The sequence below is a fragment of the Manis pentadactyla genome, chromosome 2, assembly GCF_030020395.1.
Source record: "Manis pentadactyla isolate mManPen7 chromosome 2, mManPen7.hap1, whole genome shotgun sequence".
NCBI classification, from domain to species: domain Eukaryota; kingdom Metazoa; phylum Chordata; class Mammalia; order Pholidota; family Manidae; genus Manis; species Manis pentadactyla.
This window is the reverse complement of record NC_080020.1, coordinates 116892048-116911596: the sequence shown is the minus strand read 5'-3', so window position 1 is coordinate 116911596 and position 19549 is coordinate 116892048. Positions and strand designations below refer to the sequence as shown.

At 36.8% G+C, this 19549-nt stretch overlaps 1 protein-coding gene across 2 annotated transcripts in view; it reads left to right on the top strand.

Moving 5' to 3' along the window:
* The window catches only part of CDH6 (cadherin 6), a 136384-nt gene that overhangs the window by 109505 nt on the left and 7330 nt on the right, over positions 1 to 19549 (top strand). For both annotated transcript variants that reach the window (XM_036926620.2, XM_036926619.2), the window contains exons 4-11: positions 450 to 569; positions 2517 to 2684; positions 4751 to 4938; positions 6832 to 7085; positions 11970 to 12106; positions 14581 to 14702; positions 15757 to 15874; positions 16007 to 16258. In XM_036926620.2, the coding sequence (XP_036782515.2) occupies positions 450 to 569; positions 2517 to 2684; positions 4751 to 4938; positions 6832 to 7085; positions 11970 to 12106; positions 14581 to 14702; positions 15757 to 15874; positions 16007 to 16258 (1359 nt within the window). The remainder of the gene's footprint in view (positions 1 to 449; positions 570 to 2516; positions 2685 to 4750; positions 4939 to 6831; positions 7086 to 11969; positions 12107 to 14580; positions 14703 to 15756; positions 15875 to 16006; positions 16259 to 19549) is intronic.

Genomic DNA, 19549 nt, shown 5'->3' with positions numbered 1-19549 from the left:
GTCACAGTTCCAAGACTTAAAAAAATACCTAATCCACACACATGATTATAAAACATCTAAATATTTCTCATAAAGAACTTGCTCATCTTATTATTTGAAGCCTCTGTTTTGTTAGGAAAAATAACAATTCTACATAACATGGAAGAATCACCAGAGCAAGAATCCAGTCAAATCTCATCCTTGGAGATGGGGTGAAATCAGTTCCACCCAAAGTCATGATCATTACCAGGCTTCTATTTAACCTAATCCTTACAGTAGTTATGAATGTTGATCACCTTCCTTAGGCATTAGAAATCCAAGGCTTTTTAACCTATTATCCTGCTGAAGTTCTCTACTGCCTTGTCATGACAGTTTATACAAAATAAGATCATGCTTCCTCATTACATGTGTGTATCAAGGACTCATATGGACCCTCAATCTATTTTCAAGTCATGTTCCTGTCATTGCAGGCACATTTGTTGTCCAAGTCACTGCAACTGATGCTGATGACCCGACTTACGGGAACAGTGCTAAAGTCGTCTACAGTATCCTACAGGGACAGCCCTATTTTTCAGTTGAATCAGAAACAGGTGAGAATTCCTTTTTCATCTTCCTTTTACACTCTTCAACTTTGACATGCTCACCTGAACTAGCATATTTTTAAAAAATCAGTGTGATGGAATTTTCCAAATCATTTGCCAAACACAGTGATGTATTTGTAAATGTAATATCCAGATCATTTTAATCAAGAAATCTGATGATGGATCTTTCATCCATGATGTTTAGATAGGTTAGATTCAGAAAACATACACTGCTTTATTGTTTCTTCCAGTTCGGGGTGAAGCTAAAAGACCAACCCCTTCTGATAGCCACTGGGGCTGTTTGTAAATATGCCAATTCTTTCTCTAATTATTTGTTAGGATTGCATCTCTTTACCCCTCTCTGATGCTAGATGTAGCCATGTGATTTATTTGAGCCAGTGAAGTGTGGCAGTAATGTGAGTCACTTCCAAGTGGGACTTCTAGGCCTGGTGCACTATCTACCATGTTCCTTTCCTCTTGAGATCATGGATGATCACAGATGAAACCAATGTTGGAAAGAGTCTCCAGCCTGGATATCTAGGTGTTATGAGCAGAGCTTCTTGCTGGCCTCCTCAGAGCATGAAAAAAAATTAGTTTTAGTTCTGCTAAACCACTGAGGCTTTGCATTGTTTGTTATTACATTGTATAGCCTGTCCTAACTGATACTGTCCTAATGAAGTAGATGGCCTTAATGGGATCCTTTCTTCAACATCTAATTTTTCTGCACTTTCCCCACAAAGTTACATACTATCTTATAATGAACTATTTTTTTAGTAAATATCATTTGTACAGTATAGTAAATGCTACACATATTTTTGCTATCATAATAGGAGTTGAGTTCCTTTTATACATTTTTCAAACATCCATTATTGTCAGTAGAAACCAAAACTTGTCGAGGTTACTATATCCAGTTGGAAATTGATGTGTTAAGAGGTGCAATGAACTTGGAAAGAATCCCAAGGAGAAAGAAAATGTTGAGTTGAAGAACATTGAGGTCTGAAAAATTAGAATTATTCAACCTGAAGTAGAAAAGGCTAAGGTGATCTCCTGTGTTTAAGGAGAGAAGTCCTATTATTTGGAGAACAGAATGCAACTACACTTTTACTGAAGCCAGGACTATAGGAATAAAATTGACCTGTTGTTGGAGATACTCTTGTTAAAAATAAAAAGTATACATTTTCAACTTCATTGGTTGAATGAAGCACTGGAATGTGCTTCCAGAGAAGGCTTTAAAGTTTTCAAAGCCTTTAAAGTCTAAAAAGATTTTTTAAAGAATGTTGTTAATTTAAGCGTAAAACCTACACAGAGATTAGGCAAACTTTTAGAAGCTCCTTAACTAATTATTTTATTACTATCTTACAACTGAGATAAATTGAAACTAATTTAAGAATGCTGATTACTGCTGGGACCAGTTGAAATGACTGATGTCCACATCAGCTTTAGGATAACTTTAATTTCCTAGAAAAATACAGATGAAAATTATGAGCAAACCAATATTGTGTTTTATTAAGACAATAATTTTGTGGTTTAGAAATATCCTCAGAACCTTCAGAATGGTAGGTATATCTGATGACTAATTAGCCAATTCAGTAAAGTGAAATTCAAGAGTCAGTTTCTTAACAATTTCCTCATAATACACCTTTTATCAAGCAACTACTACAGTATACCATTGTAACACATGCCAAGTTCTACTTCACTATGCTATAGTATATTTATACTACTTACAGTCTATGTATTTCAGGATTTGACTTGTACTTAGTTTCCTCATATTATAGGGTTTTTTAATGTATCTATCTCCCCTTCACAATACAGGCTACCTATAATCATCTTTATGTCACCCATGACATCTAGATAGTGTTTGCATATTATAGGTGACAATCTATGTTTGTATAAATAAATGATTTGATCAAGTATTTTTACTGCATCCTTTTCTGCTTCTGAATTTCATATCCATAGGAATCATCAAGACGGCTTTGCTCAACATGGACCGAGAAAACAGGGAGCAGTACCAAGTGGTGATTCAAGCCAAGGACATGGGCGGCCAGATGGGGGGGTTATCTGGGACCACCACAGTAAACATCACACTGACCGACGTCAACGACAATCCACCCCGGTTTCCCCAGAGTAGGAACATTTGAATGAATGAGTTTCTTCTGTGCACTTTTGTAAAACTCTAAGCATGATATTTATTTTCCACTGTTGTTATTAATTGTCAAAATTAGTGAACTTAGAACTGGCACTTTATTAAAAATAATTTGACAACATTTATGCTCAATAGATGTGAACATTTATGTTCCTCTATTGGTAATTAGCTAAACATCATTGTTTTGTTTTTCTTTATTAAAAAGACTACCATAGTCATAAATTTGCTTGTGCAGAACATGTGAATAAAAGCATGCTGCTATTCGTCAGGAAAAATCTGACTATGTTTTGTGAATTTAATCAGGCATGTAATCTCTTAAATCCTCAAGAAGGTTTGTAAGGGAAGGATTTATCATTTTACTGTTTCTAAAAATAAAACTGAGGAAATAACTATGTACTTAATCCATTTGTAATTATAAATAGTTTTCTACATTATGGTTAACTGAAAGTCATCCCTAAAATCATTAACTCTTAAGACTAGACAGGAAGGAAGAAGAAAGGGAAACAGCATTCTTAAATTCCCACTTTTTATCAAGCAGTTCACTAGATCCTTTCATAGAAAGTATCTCAAGTGGGTATTGTTGTCGATGTAATTTTTCCTCCAGGAACAAAATTCCTTTCTGACCATGAACTCCTAAGAAAATTACCTGAATCCTATCTTCCAGGAGAAAAATAGCTGCCTATTATTAAATAGGAAACCCATTTACCCAATCACTGCATTTTTAAGCTGCTCGGCTTCTTTCATAATGGAGATATGCATGGATCAACAGGACATCCTTATATTTTCTTTACTTTTTTTTAAGTAGTTAATCACAGTTAGCTAAATGTAAGAAAACAGAATAACTAACCAATTCCTGATTTAATGGGTAGAATAAGGGTATTATAAGCCCTAAAATTTCTGCCACAAAGGCTTGAAATGAAAAATATCAGGTTCACCAACACTTTGCCCAAAATTCTCCTTAGCAGGGAATGCCCTCAGGAAGGAAAACAAAATGATTCACCAGCACCTGATACCACTGGGACCTGACCTCTCTCTGCCCTCTCCTTGGATACCCTGTGATCATTACTGAAACAGGAGGAGAGGACACCTATAGAAAAAAACTTGGCCTGTTTTTATCATTTTACCAAGGATGAGCCCAATACTTAATGGACAGACATTATTGAATGACTACATTTTATTAGTGTCATAGTCTGTATTTTTTTCCTAAAAAATGGGAGTGAATGGTTGGCAAAATGTAACCAATGGGAGTAGAGTCAGTTTTGTTTTCATTCTTTTATCTTTTTGGTCCTAACTATATGCTGGTCTGACAGATCTAAACTGAAACTCACATGCAATCTCCTTAAACTAATTTTGCAACATAAGGCCATAAATAAAAGTGTGTATCTATGAAAAATAGATTTTAAATCCTTAATCTAAATACAAGAATGGGAGAAACCTATGCATAGAAAAATATTATCATAAACTTTAAAAGAATTAGTAAAAAAAAAAATTTTTACAAGCTTTGGCTCTCCATGTATTTATCTATATCCCTAACTGTGACCAGACCAGCTCCACGAGTGGGTGAGAGAATGTCTACTTGGATACATTCTCCAAATTGCCATAATTTATTTTCCTTCAGTTATTATTAGCAATGACAGAAAGAAATATTTTAAAGAATACCCAGTAATTGGTTTAAAGACACAGGTCAGGTTAAATTCTTTTCTACTCTTTTCTGCGCGATTATGTCAACAGGGGGCTTTAAAACCTTCTGCGCCCTTTCCTAGCAGTTCAGCCATACAATCACACACACCATGAACCTAGAAATCTATTTACAGGACAAGAAAAGTATTCTCCATTTGCAAAGAGACAGGTCGTGACAGAAGAAATATTCCTAACCATCATAAAAGTAAAGACCTGAGGAGAATAGGGCACCATTAATTATTTTAAGGAAAGTACAAATCTGCCTGCATTCGTGGTAATGTCTAAAACCACTGTTAGTAAATGGGTTTTGTTTTTATTATGTTAGAGGATGCTGTGTTTTGACTTATGTCTGTCTGGTGATTAATAGGTACGTACCAGTTTAAAACCCCTGAATCTTCTCCATCGGGTACACCAATTGGCAGGATCAAAGCCAGTGACGCGGATGTGGGAGAAAATGCTGAAATTGAGTACAGCATTACAGAGGGAGAGGGGCTGGACATGTTTGACGTCATCACCGACCAGGAAACACAGGAAGGCATTATAACTGTCAAAAAGGTAATGCTGTGTGTTAAATACCATACAAATGATCATATTTACTTTCCTCAGGTCCCCGAGTACCTGGGGGCAATTACATCTCACATGAACATTCCTCTAGATTTTTCTTTTACTGATTATATTTTTTAAAACACCAAGTCTAATTACATTGCGATCTCTTTGGCTTTTAGGGTTTCTCAATAATCTGATGCATTCATTAATTTCATACTTTCCATAAATTTTTATTAAAAACCTAGTAAGTAAATAAATGATATTTTTAAATGATACAAATTAAAGTACATGAAGTACATAATATCAAAGCACAATAAATAAGCAAACAGTGCTAGGCACTGTACAAGATACTGGAGTCCCAATAGTACATTCAACAGAATGGTCTCTGCTCTCATGGAACACCCAGTCCAAGCAGGGAAGAGACAAGGAAGCTAACAAGAAATGTGTAACTACAAATTCTGGCATATGCATTGAAGGAAAAGACTAATACAGCACTGATGAAAAAAATGACCTGAATTAGAGAGAGAACATATAAAAAGACAGCAAAAATAAATTAAGTAACATGAATTTCCTGCAAGGTTTTGGGCTACTTTTTGGAGCACAACAATAAAATTTTCATATGCTGAATTCCTACTTTTCCCCTATGTACTCATTCACTGTTTAACCCCCAAACTGTCTAGCACCACAAATCAGTGTACAAGGGTGGCAAAATATTAAAATTAATAAAACGGTGTTTTAAAGCAAAAAATAGTATCTATTTTGGTTCCTTTTTAAAATGATTTCACTTTTATCATGCATGGTGTAATATATTCTCTCTTCTTTAACACAGCATTATATTTGCTGTTAAATATGGGTGTAAATAAATGGGTGTAAATAACAAGAAAACTCTTTTCTTTTTAAGCTTTGGATAATGTAGCTTAGTGCCTGGAAACACAATAAAACATGTTTAAGTGACATTCAGACCAATGTTTTATACTATAATATAATTAGAAAGCCCATTAGTGTACATTAACCTTTTTAATTTTCTTGGTGCCTTATCAGATTCAAACTGAAATTTTGCCTAGCTGACTGAATCCCATTCACTGATGTCTTGATTAATTGTATTTCCAGTGAGTCTTGTCATATGATCATCTGAAACTAAAAGTCAGCAGCCAGCATTTGGGTTCACTATGTCTCCAGAAACAGAGATAGTTTTTCCTAAAGACCTCTGACAACAACCATCATTACCTTCTTTGGCAAGTAATGAGCCCAATGCCCTTATCAGATTATCACTTGGAATATTTTATCATCTCATGCACACACACACACACACACACACACGTTTTTAGTCTGTTTTATCTGAATGGGGAAGAGGAAGTCAAGATGCAAACCTGTAGTTCTCAATTCTGGCTGCACGTTAGAATCACTAGGGGAAGTGTTTAAAAGTATAGATACCCATCCCCACCCCAGATCCACTATTTTGGTTTAATGGTCCAAAGTGGGGCCTAAATATCAGCAAATTTTAAACACTGATTAGGTGTTAGATTAAAGTTGATGTGACAACATCTGGCACAGAATAACCTACTACATATTTACCAACTTGCCACTGGCATGGCTGTCTCCAAGCAGTCACAAAGGCTGCTTCCAGGTTCCCTGTCCTGTCCATTATACCTTGCACCCCAGGGCCCATTTTCAAGTCAATAGCAGGCGTGGTTTCATCGTGCACTTGCCTCAGGACTGTATGGCATCTGAACTCCCATGACTTTGCCCATTATCACAGCGTTATAGTGATGTCTCTAAGCAATATGATCACATTCATTTATCAGTGATTTGCATAAAAATGGCTCATGTCTTAGTTTTTTGTGTCTTGGCTGCTTTAAATATGTCATTTTTCTCTCTCCCACCCCACTCCCACTAACCAAGCTCTTGGACTTTGAAAAGAAGAAAGTGTACACCCTCAAAGTGGAAGCCTCCAACCCTCAAGTTGAATCCCGCTTTCTCTACCTGGGTCCTTTCAAAGACTCAGCCACCGTGAGAATCACAGTGGAAGATGTGGATGAGCCCCCTGCCTTCAGCAAACTGGCCTACATCCTACAAGTAAGAGAGGATGCTCAGATAAACACCACAATTGGCGCGGTCGCAGCCCAAGATCCAGACGCTGCCAGGAATCCTGTCAAGTAAGCATACTTGTGTGGCACATTACATTCAAGTACCTACCTGAGGGTTAGAAAAGAGGAATCCTTTTTTCCCAATTAGACACTTGTGTCTTCCTGAGAAACTACTCTAAACAACATATTAACTCTCCTTGCTCAACATACTATTTTAGCAACAGCATAAACCTAAAAACACAACATTTAGGCAGAGGGGCACATAAAATGAGTTTACTGCATACATGGAAGTGGTGTGAGGTAATGCAGCTGAGGGACCTGGAATCTTTTTTTAAGCTCTTAGATTTGTTGAAAAGTGGCATGGAGAAAGCATTGTGATTTTTAACAAACAGAGCACTGGGCTTCACAGTCTGTTTTTGTTTTTCGGTGTGGAAGAACCTATCATGCAACTCAGAGGCAGAATTATGCTCCATTTGGAGCATAATTTTTTTTCTTTTGCAGACATGGATAAAAACAAGAACCATCTTATAATATATGTCTGTGAAATCCTGGGGAAATTAATAGAGCTGAATCCAAATTTATACTATGTAAGCAAGCTCTATTCTCCCCGTACTTTTCTTTACACCTTAGATGTACATCACATTGCAAGAAAGCCTCACTGCTCTGAGACCGCGGATGCTTTGTATTCCAGATGCATATCATAAAAGCAGTGGAGTCAACAACTTCCAGCCTTTAGCCAGCAACTTAGCTGACTACATGAGAAAAGTGCTAAACCAGAATATCATGTGTAAATTATTCCCCATAAAGAAAGTAAGAAGGCTGACAAGCTAGAGGAACTCTTGCCAGTGAGTTCAGAAATATATTATCAGGGCACTTGCCATATGCCAGCATGTTCTAGGCATTGGGGATACAACAGAGAACAATACCAGGTCCTAATCTCATGGAGCTTACATTCTAACAGGGAAAACAGAAGTAACAAACAATAAATATGTAGTGATATATGAGGTAAAATACATTGTAAGCAGTGAAATAAGATAGGGTATAGAGACCTTAAGTTTATCTGTTGCACAATTTTAGATAGGGTAGTCAGGCTTGGCTTTGGTAGGAAATCACTTAAGTGAAGATCTGACAGAACTGAAGGGATGAACCAAGTTGACAGTGTGGGGAAGAACATCCGAGGAAGAGGGAAGAGCAAGAATGAGGTCTGACACCGGAACCTGCTCCATAGGTAGGGGGAGCAGCTAGGCTGCCCAGGAAGCTGCAAGGGAGTGAGTGAAGCAGAAACCTAGAAAACCTAGGAGGCAACAGAAAGGTTTGGGCGGTGGTGAATGCAGCAGGTCCTACCGAAGTTTGTAGCCTGATACAGATGGGATCTTATTCTGACTGAGCTAAGAAACCACTGGAAAGTTTTGAACAGAAGTGTTACCTAATCCAAAACTACTTTGTAAAAGGATTGCACTGGCTGCTGCATGAAGATTACTATTACAGATAAAACAGTGATGTTTTAAGGAAGTTGTTTTCTAACTTTTTAGCCATTGAGCCCTTTGTTCCAAAGAAACTTGTGGCAAGTTCCACACCTAAAACAAAACAAAACAAAAATGTCTGGCTTACTTTCAAGGAACAACTTTAAATCATTGGGAAAATAGACTGTTGTTTTATCATTCTACTGGAGTATCTACACACTCCTTGAATTGCACGGTGACCAACCTGAAGTAGCCACACATGAGCTCCATCAGTCAAGTGTGCATCCATAGACATTTAATATTATTAATCAGGAAAATGAATGATGATACTCACCTAAGTAACACAAATAATTTTAAGTACTTTCACAACTGTTCTCCCACTTGGAGATTGTTCTATGTAAGGAAAAATCTTAGCAAATCAATGTCAAGACCAATTAAAAAGTGTTAATGCTTCAAGTTTATAAGTATGAGCATCAGTTACTTCTTTGATCAGTCAACACATTTTTAATTGAAAGATATAATGTCTTCTGGAAGAAGGAGTGAATTTTTGTCTATTTTACCTTTTATACCAAAACCATTTTTACCCACTACATTATTTTGTTTTATTAAAGGAAATAGTTAGTTTGTCAGACTGTGTTGGCTGTCAGCAAATTTTGAACTTTTTTCCTGCCAGCCTTCCATTGGTACATATGGATTTCATATATAGATATAGATTTAAGGATAGAAATACACATAGATATGCTGGTATATAAATGCATATTCCAGTGATGCCTTCTGGAGGATAAAATGGATTCTTATATTAAGAGCGTACATCCTTATATAGTTTCTGATGATTCAAGATATAAATATTGAAGAACTAGGTGCTAGACAATGTTAGGTACATACTTAATACTAGGAAGTTCTTCCCCCAAACATTGATTTATCATTATGCAGGCACAAATCTTTAATTCTTTAACCACATAAAATAATTTTCTTCCAATAACTTTATAAAAAAATGCCCTTGAATTTCCATGAGTCTTATAAAATGTTATTCTGAATACATACTATGAAAAATTTACATGCAAATACACTTCCCCTTCTAACCCATGAATCTCCTTACTTGGAAGGACATATTAGAAGACAAACTATTGAATCACAGAATACAATAAAGTTCTAGAAAAAAAAAATCCACCTAAAATGATCTGGTATAATCCGATGAGATTGATTACCTTGTTCCTTATCAGTTATGACTACAATTAATTGACTGATGGTGAATATCCTAGACATAAATTGAAATTACTTTGGAAAGAAAAGCAACAAACAAGGCTTCGTGTGCAAGCATCTTTCCTAAAAACTGTAGACATTTTAGGTTTATTATTAATATTTAAATCACTCCATTAAGGAAAAAAGTAATATGCAATTTTGGTATTTCCTAAATAGTTACTTGCTCTTTAAAATCAAAAGCTGCCTTCAACTAAAAGTTCCTCACCCGTTAACCTTCTCTTCAAGGCTTACTGGGGAAATATATCACTTGTAAAACATAAACTGTAGCAGGAAGAAAAGAGATGAGGAACAATAAGATTACTGGTGTATGAAATGGTAACAGCTTATAAAGACAATAAGCAGGTCATTTTAAGTTGACATATTTCATGAGGAAAAAAATTGTATTTGTAACAATTATTAGATTTCTTACAAAGTCTATGGATATTGAAGTTTCCTTTTTGATAATTAATCATGTGCTATAAATATTTATCATTCTCAAATGAAAAATGGTGATCAAGCAAGTTCAATACTATTGCCTAAATTCTTCATAAATGCTGATTCATGACATAAATGGCAAAAACAATAACTGTCTCATCTGTTTCTGCCCTTTTGATAATAAAAGAAAGAGTTTTATATAAATGAAAACTAAAATTCTAACCGAACTTGATATATATATCCTTTGTGAACTTCATTAATTTTCTTTAAAATTAGGCTTAAAGAACTTAAATAATGAAACACCTATTTAATTTAGACCCCTGCTAGATGACAAAAATAGATTTTAGTAAGATAAAATATATTGTTTATTTTAATTCACTAGTTACATTTTAAAACAAAATAATTAATTGAAATAGAATCTTGGGCATGGCACATCATTGCAAGTTAGTAACAAGAGTTTATTTTTCTTAGAGCACTCATAATAATTTCACATGTGTATGATTAGTTAGGTTATTTACTTAAATTGTATTTACACTGAGCCAACATTTTTAAATTTCCTATCATGATGTAAGTTTTGAGAATATAGCTGAAATGGGCAATTCTTTTTCCTAATGGCCTTAACATATCAACTTCCCTCTGAGTTTTCTCTTTTATGTAACCCCCATAAAATAGAATGCTTATATATTTTCCCCTTACATAGTTATTCCAAAAACTAGACATAAATTTATAAAGAAGATAACATTTCTCAAAATCTACTGGTCTTCCATCAATTTCAGTGTTGAAAACTCTGTCCTCCTTTGTTTTGACCAAAACTTTTCTTAGTTTTTATTTTTCTTTGAATTCTCCAAATTCTCCTACAATATTTATCAAGTTCCTACTCTGCTCTGGGTGCTGTTCTAGTCCCTGTGGGTCTGTAGTCTCCATTCTCCCATATGTCCTTTAAGTGATTGATTATTCCCTTAGTGTTTTTCTCCCCTCCTGAATGTTCTCTTCCCAGACAGTTGAGTAAGAAATCCAGGTTGTCAGTCCAGATCTTGATCTTGAGCTTCAGACTAGATGTCTCTTCCTGGACATCCCTCCCACATCTCAGCTTCAATATCAAAACAGAAACTTATGATCTTTCCCAAGTCCTGTTCTTCACTTCTCTCCTATCAGTTTATGACAGCACCATTCAACCATGCTCCTTAATTCAACCAGTAAACAAAGGTTAAACATGATTTAGATTGTGAAACACCCCTTCTTAGCATCCAGTGGTACATTCACATTGTTGTTAGAATAAATTCCAACTCTTCAGCATGGCCAGCCTGCCCTATAGTTCAGCCTCGGGATCTCTCCCCAACCTCACCTCCTGTCTCCCTCTCCTGCCTCACTGACTTCAGCCACACTAGCCATCTTTTGCTTCTTTCAGCATAATGACTTTAAAAGTAAAGCAGATAATAGAAAAATAGCCAATAACCCAATTTATGCACACAAGCACACACTCATGTGCACAAATTAAAGTTCTACAGTTCAAAAACATTGACTTAAAATATAATAATTACTATATAAACTTGATCAAAATTACATAAAAAAAGAAACTTTATTGGTGATTCTCAAAATCTGCAACTTGTCCAGCAGGTTTACTAGTAAGATCTCAACTGTAAAGAACTAATTTCTCAGAATATTTTGCTTAATGTTAAGTTGTAGATGTTCAGATACATGCTACAAGTTTGCAGGGAAAAAATGCATGCAAAAGATGTTCTGGGAATAGATTCAGAATGTGACAATAGCAAATATAAAGAAAACCTTTCTAAATTCTACTCCACATTTTCAGGTACTCAGTCGATCGACACACAGATATGGACAGATTATTCAACATCGATTCTGGAAATGGTTCGATTTTTACATCAAAACTCCTTGACCGGGAAACATTGCTGTGGCACAACATTACAGTGATAGCAACAGAAATCAGTAAGTCCAACCTCATGGCACTGCTGTCACAATTGACAGAGTGAGTGTCCCAGCAAGGGCTGCTGAAGCACAGCTGAAATTCATCACCATGTATTGATGATCCTGCTCCATACATATTAAGTGGAAAAATGCTGTAATGATGTGCAATAAAGTGTCTTCTAGACATGTGTGGGTTCATTCACAAATTCAGAGGCAATTGGGGAAGTTCTGCAGTTTGGAAACAATAAAATGGGAACATACCTCTCAAATGATTCTGAATTGCTACATGTTGGATTTGATTCCAGAAAACTTGTATGTCAGAACATTACAGAAACAACTGAAAAGAAAAATGGGCACACAGAACTGGAGAATATTTTTAAATGTAGGCATTATTTAGAAATCTTTTGGATATTCATCCTCAAGCTTTCTATAGAATTTCTATTTCAAAATCATTACAAAATTAAGAGATACAAATGTTAGCTTTTCCATGATACACCAACGTGAGCACTACAGACCACCAAGTAATCAATAAATGTTTGGAATGAATTTCTATGGCAGTGCCCATGAATTTAAGGCAAGAAAAATAGTGCCAACAGAATGCTTCAAATAAAATGATCATACACAGTGAAAATTGTGTAATGTAAACACAATGTGTAGATCTAAGTCCATGAAAGGAAAAGGATCTTTAAAATAACATTTAAATGTTTTAAAAATAGACTTCTAAATTATAGCTCATTTTTCAGTTTTTGTTTTTGTTTTTAAAAGTTGAAACATTTTTAGCTCAATTGGATATCAAGTGAAATATTCCATTTCAAATGGTGTACTACAATTGTATTCTTTATCAACTCATGAGATTTGAAGTGGATGAAAGATATTAAGTAGAATAATAAATAATGGGTAAAATGAAGCATTGCTCTTTAAAAGTGGTAAGAACTCCTCATTATAAATTTGTGAAGTAGGAATTTGCTCTTCAGAATTTATGTGGAGATACCAAGAACAGAACAGAACTTAAAGCTTTAAAATTACAAAATTATTTCCCACTGAAAAGGACCATTCTTTACAACATCATGAAATTTTTATTGAAGAAGTCCTTTCATGTGTAGTTTAAGCTGTGTGCCAACAAATTTCTGTTTTTAAGATTTAATATTTCTGTGATGTTTTTGAAAGTACTAGTGATAGAGTTTTTAAAACTTCATATCCAGCAGCTCTAACTTTGGAAGAATAATCTAAGCAAAATTTAGACGCAAGGCAAGCTTAAAAAATGTTATTGCCCAAACTTCTCAACTACCTTTGATATGACAGAAACCAAGAACTCATACAAAACCAGCCCATTCCCTCTTCAGGGTCTTTACAGTTGCTGTTTCCTCTATCTGGAAAGCCAGAAATATTCACATGACTTAATCCTTCTCTTCATTCATGTCTCTGCACAAATGGCAGAGAAGCCATCCCTGTTCACCCTGTTCAAAGTAGCACCTTCATCTCTCTCCAATCCCTTTTCCGTGTTACTTTCTCCATTTAATTTATCCAAATATATAATGTATTCTGATACATTGTGTATTTATGTGTTTATAGTTTGCCTACCCCCATAGAATAAAGCTCCAGGACGCAGGATCTTTGTTATGTTCTCCATGAGTCTAGCACCTCAAGTAGAGGCTGGCACCTGGTAGGTATTAGATGCTTACTAAATATGAAGAGAACAAATAAATAGATACATGACTGAAGTGAATGAAGATGACCCCTGGAATGATTCTGAGCCCTGGAAGCTCTCTTCTACATTACCCAGAACAGTACCTGTTGTCATAGAAGACAAACAAAATGCTTCATTTATCTCAGGTCTTCAAACATTGGTTCTGCCCTCTATTAGCCTAGATGAGCAGGCTGTGCTTCGGACACAGACAGAACCGTGTTTGAATATACACTTTATGACTTACTATCTCTACGAACAGGGACAAACTGCCTATCTTATCTATGCTCAGTTTCCTCACCTGTACAGTGGGAAATAACTGTATCCACCTCAGCAGTTTGTAAGGATTAAATAAGATAATATAGCAAAGTACCGAGCACAATGTCTAGCTCTTCTTCAGTACTCAAACTAAAACACTATGACCAATAACAACCATTTGGTGTCCTTCATTTTGTCCAAAATATTCCTGTTTTCCTGCTTCCTTGGCTTCCTTTAAAACCTACCTCTAAAATACCTTACCTGGTAGCTTTTCCTTATTGTGTGTTACTCTGAGGTTTATAAACATATACAGCTGCACCGGACCAACAGGCAGCTCTGTCTCCTAGGTATTTCCATCAGGAGCATCCAACTCCAGACGTACCCAGCAATCAAATTCTTTTTTGTGACTAGTTGGTACAAAATGCCTTACGGTACTCGCAGCAGCCTTGGGAAGTCAGTGTATGAACGAGAAAGAAGGAGTGAGTGAATGTTGTCTAAAGGAGATTGCTGATCAACATATAAATGACTCTTCCTTTCTTTTTGGCATATTCAGATAATCCAAAGCAAAGCAGCCGAGTACCTCTATATATTAAAGTTCTAGATGTTAATGACAACGCCCCAGAGTTTGCTGAATTCTATGAAACCTATGTCTGTGAAAAAGCAAAAGCAGATCAGGTGAGTTTCATAAAAAAGTAAATTAATATACTGAGATGAATTTAATCTTCAAATAATTCAGACAATACAGAGAGCACAGGGCTAGTTTTGAATTATCTATGAAATGAAAGCTAACAAAATTAATACTATAAATAAGAACCAGGATGGATGTTTAACTTGTATAAGAGAACACAGTTTTTAGGACCTGGAAGTTCATCAGTCTCAAAGACTGATGATGATTCAAATCAGTCTTAAGTTTTCATTAAAATAGATCAGTCACAGCTTTATTGGAAAAATCTTTATTGGTGAGCAGATACTTTTAATTACCACATATACACTGAGAAATAATAACTAGAACATATTTTACAACTGCCTATAATTCATAGTTGCACAAATTCACATTACCCACCTGTACAAGTAATACAAGCTCACGAATGCTTTCCTGTTTTACATTTTCCCCACCTGAAATAGATCTTCTCTGCCAGTGATGTAAAAATTATGTCACAGTTTGTCAAAATAGAAGTGCCACTGTAAAAATACATGGTAAAGTGGGAAGCTGAAGTTATGTGTTTTCTATACAAATTTCCTTCTTAGCTTTTTTGCAAGTCAATGGCTTTTGTACATGTCCAGATTGCATTTCTAAACAGGCTGCCCAAAGAGGGCCTCCACTTTCTCAAGGTGTTGTCATAAATCATTGTGATATTTTATAGCTTTGCATCACTCCAGGGCAGGGCTTCTCAACCTGGGTGGTTTTAACCCCTTAGGGAGCATGGAGCAATGTCTGGAGACATTTTCAGCTGTCACAACCACGGTGCCCCTGGCATGGAGCAGGATGAGGCTGGGCAAGCTGCTGAATGCCCTGCCATGCACCGTGTGACCCCTCCAGCAAAGGGCTGTCCCTTGCTCTTTCCCACCCATCGGTTTACACGTAGAGTGGATTCATCATAAGTTTTCTAGAAGCTCTCATTTTTAAGTTAAAATTAGAAATCATTTAGTCTAGCAATTTACTGCAAAACTCTAAGAAACACTTTTGAGTTAGCAAAACTTTACGGCAGCTTTATGGTTTTGATTTCAGTTGATTCAGACCCTACGGGCCATTGACAAGGATGACCCATACAGTGGGCACCAGTTTTCATTCTCTTTGGCCCCCGAAGCGGCCAGTGGCTCAAACTTTACCATTCAAGACAACAAAGGTAAATGAGCCCAAGTTACCTTCCCTGTCTGCGTATTTGTATCTTTATCTGTATCTCCGTATTCCCATCACAACTGATCCAGTATGTGATGTGGTAGCCACATATATTCACCACTTTGCTTCCCGGTTCCAGACAACACAGCGGGGATCTTAACTCGGAAAAATGGCTATAATAGACACGAGATGAGCACCTATCTCCTGCCTGTGGTCATTTCGGACAACGACTACCCAGTCCAAAGCAGCACTGGGACAGTGACTGTCCGTGTCTGTGCATGTGACCACCACGGGAATATGCAGTCCTGCCACGCCGAGGCCCTCATCCACCCAACGGGACTGAGCACAGGGGCTCTGATTGCCATCCTTCTGTGCATCATGACGCTACTAGGTAAACTGCTTCTCCCTAAATCTTACCTCCCCATGCTGAGGGGCGCACACTGTTACTGTGACACCTTAGGTTTATCTGCCTCCCCTATTAAGGCATACAGCCTGATCTAGGTGAGTAGAGTGATATGTTGAGAATCTGCGTTGCTTAACCATGAACTAGAGTTTGCTTGAAAATGGCTTTGGAGAATGAACAGAAGTGAAATTTCCCTGTGTCTTGATCTATCCAGGGAATTATTCCATTTTTAAAAATCCCTGGTCTATCAGACTAGGAATGAATCACAGTGGGAGTGGAGGGCAATAACAATATGCCCTTTTCATTTCATTTGTTGTTTAGTGTTTAACCTAGCAAACACTGGTAAACTTCAGAGTGAAAGTCATTCGACATAGAGTATATGATGATGGCTGATTCTCCAAAGGTCAAGTGCAAAGATCAATGGAAGCATGGAAAGATTGTGATGACTTTTTCTCTCTCATACAGGAAAGTAAAAAGTTGTGAAATTTGCTTTAATCCAGCAAATTTACTTTGATCTGCCCAGTTACATAACTACATTGTTAGCATTATTCTTTGATTGAAATATATATGATGGCTATTTCTGAGTCTCAGTAATAAATAAATTCTGTGATTCAGGAAATAAATCTGGGACCTAAAAGAAATAAATAAGGTAAAAGCAAAAGTCAAAGTTAACAGTGATCTAAATGTGACTTTTACCCCCAACCAAGTAATTAGTCACACAAACTGAGCAGAAAATGCTCAGCAGACCCTTGATGATTGTGAACCAAGAAATAAAATGTTAGCTAATGTAGCCCTTCTGAACATAAAAGTAAGATTTATAAAGCTTGCCTACACAATGGCCGGTGGGAGGGAGTAAGGTGTTAAGAGTTTACCTGTATCATACAGGGGAAAAAACTCTAAAATATAAATATTATATAGTGACTTTGAGAAAGGTAAAGACCTACATTTCTCCATGAAGAGAATACCTAGGGAATCCTAGCACAAGAGCTTTGCTAATTATAACAGAAGTCTTAAAATTCAACTACAGAACTGTGTTTCTGTCAACTAAGATCTGGGGAAAGCATTTTATGATACGAGGATAAATAAAAACTGACAGTACACACAGACAAATCAGTATTTCTAATGGTGTGAATCTGTAAAAATTGTTTTGGAAGAGAATGATATGAATATTCTTTTTGACTGAAAAAGAAGGTTGTTCTTAGAAGGGCTGAAGTGGTAGGGCTGCACTCAGGTAGAACTCCATGGACTCTCCTGGAATCTCTGGAAGGAGAGCTGACTGTCATCTCAGAGGTCATTTTCTTTTCCCTCATCATCTACTCATTTTCTCCACCCATTTTTTCACTTCTAACCAGCTCCCTTTACCCTCCATTTTCATTTCCTTCCTCCAATGAATTCACTGTCTCCTAATTAGTCCTAACTTGCCTCAGTACTTCATCTTGTCTAGCCTCTTTGAAATTCTGCTCTAATAAAATTCTATACCTAATAACAAAAGGAGAAAAATGGGATTTACTCTTTACTAGGCTCACATCATGAGCTAGACACTGGGCAAACATGCTTCACAAATGCTTTTCTCACTTAAGCCTCAGAACCATCTGGTATATATTTATTCTTAAATAAGAAAACTTAGGTGCCAACATGTGTAGCCAAGTCACAAAGCGAACAGGTGGTAGAACTAAGTTCTAAACCCAGGTCTTCTCCGCTGAGCCTTGGAGCTTCCACACTGCAGTGCACTTTTTTGTGAGACTATACAATGCCAGGCCATGTCCAGGCTGAAAGAAAGCCCAAGGTGAAAGTGGAAGCCACCCTGAGATTTTACACGAGAAGGAGAGCTACACTGACAGAGGAAATCTGAGGTCAAGACAGTAGGTCAGGTGATGTATATACAAAAATAAAGCAACAATAAAAACACTACTGTATCTTGTGTCTCTATTGTGCTTTCGAGTTTGCAAAACTTTCACATTTATTAACTCATTCCTGACAACAACACTCGGTTCAGTGTTCTTGCTTTTTTTTTCAAAGAAGGAAACAAAGGTCAGATCGTTTAACTGAACCTAGGCCTGCTGATTTCAAATGCCTTACTACCTTCTAGTTTTATGGTGGGATCTGAGCACAGACTGGTCCAAGTGCAGCTGCCCGACCCCACTCCCCTCCCAAATCTCACTGCTGTCCTCTGGCCAGAAGTGGGTAGAGAGATGAGAAGGGCTCAGGTACTCGGAAGAAAGTATGCTACTTTCTCAGAATGTTTTTGTTCCATGATCTTAGAATTCATGTCTTCAGTTTATAAAAGTTAGCTTAGGGAAAGATCTCCTTCCAAACAGTTATACTCTCAAGAAATCCTGTTTGATAGGCACTAGGCTAATAAAAGATATAGGCAGTTGTGGCTGTAGAAGAGAAAGGCAGTGAACAAATGCCTTGAATTACTGAATGTGCCCTCTCTCTTCTACACAAATATACTTTCAGGTGTGCATAGGACTAAAATAAAAGATAGGAAACTTAAGCTGGGGAAGAATTAGGAAGTGATAAATGCCTGCTATCTGGTGTTACATGATGGAATGAACCCACGAACACCTGAGTTTAATTCTTTGCAACACAGCCAGCTTGATTCTATTCTCTAATCCAAAAGGCCAACCTTACTACAACCCTCTGTTTTGCAAATCTTTGGCATTGGACACACTGGAAACCAGGATAAAGGGTAGATTATGAACATCCCTCTGCCTGAAGCCCTGTAATTTCCTGCCCACTACACCTCGGAGTAAAGTGAAGATGTACAGAGCCTCTCAGGCCCATGACATGGCCCTTTCCTGCTCTTTTCCTCTGCCCAGCTCCCTCTGGCCCAGCCACAGGGGCTTCTGTTCCTTAAACACACCAGGCACACTCCCATTGACGGCCTTCCTCTAGCTCTTCCTCTTCACCAGATAACTTCCTGGATATCTCCTCCTATCTTTGCTCAAACGTCACTTCTTCAATCTTGGAATCTCCTCCTAAAACACATACGCAACCCTTCATTCACACACAGAGGTACTCTGCATCTTCCTTACTCTGCTTTATTTTTTCTTGCTTATATTGCACTTACCATGTTCTACCAATTTCCTTATTTATTATTTTCGGTTCTCTGTGTCCATCCACCATCACCATGCCTGCCTACCTTATTAGCACAGGGCTATTGATCAATTTTTTTTACTGATAGTGCCTAGAACTACACCTGTCACAGAGTAGGCCCTACGTAAATATCTACTGAATGAATAAATAAATATCCTGAATGAATGGGATGAATGAAGA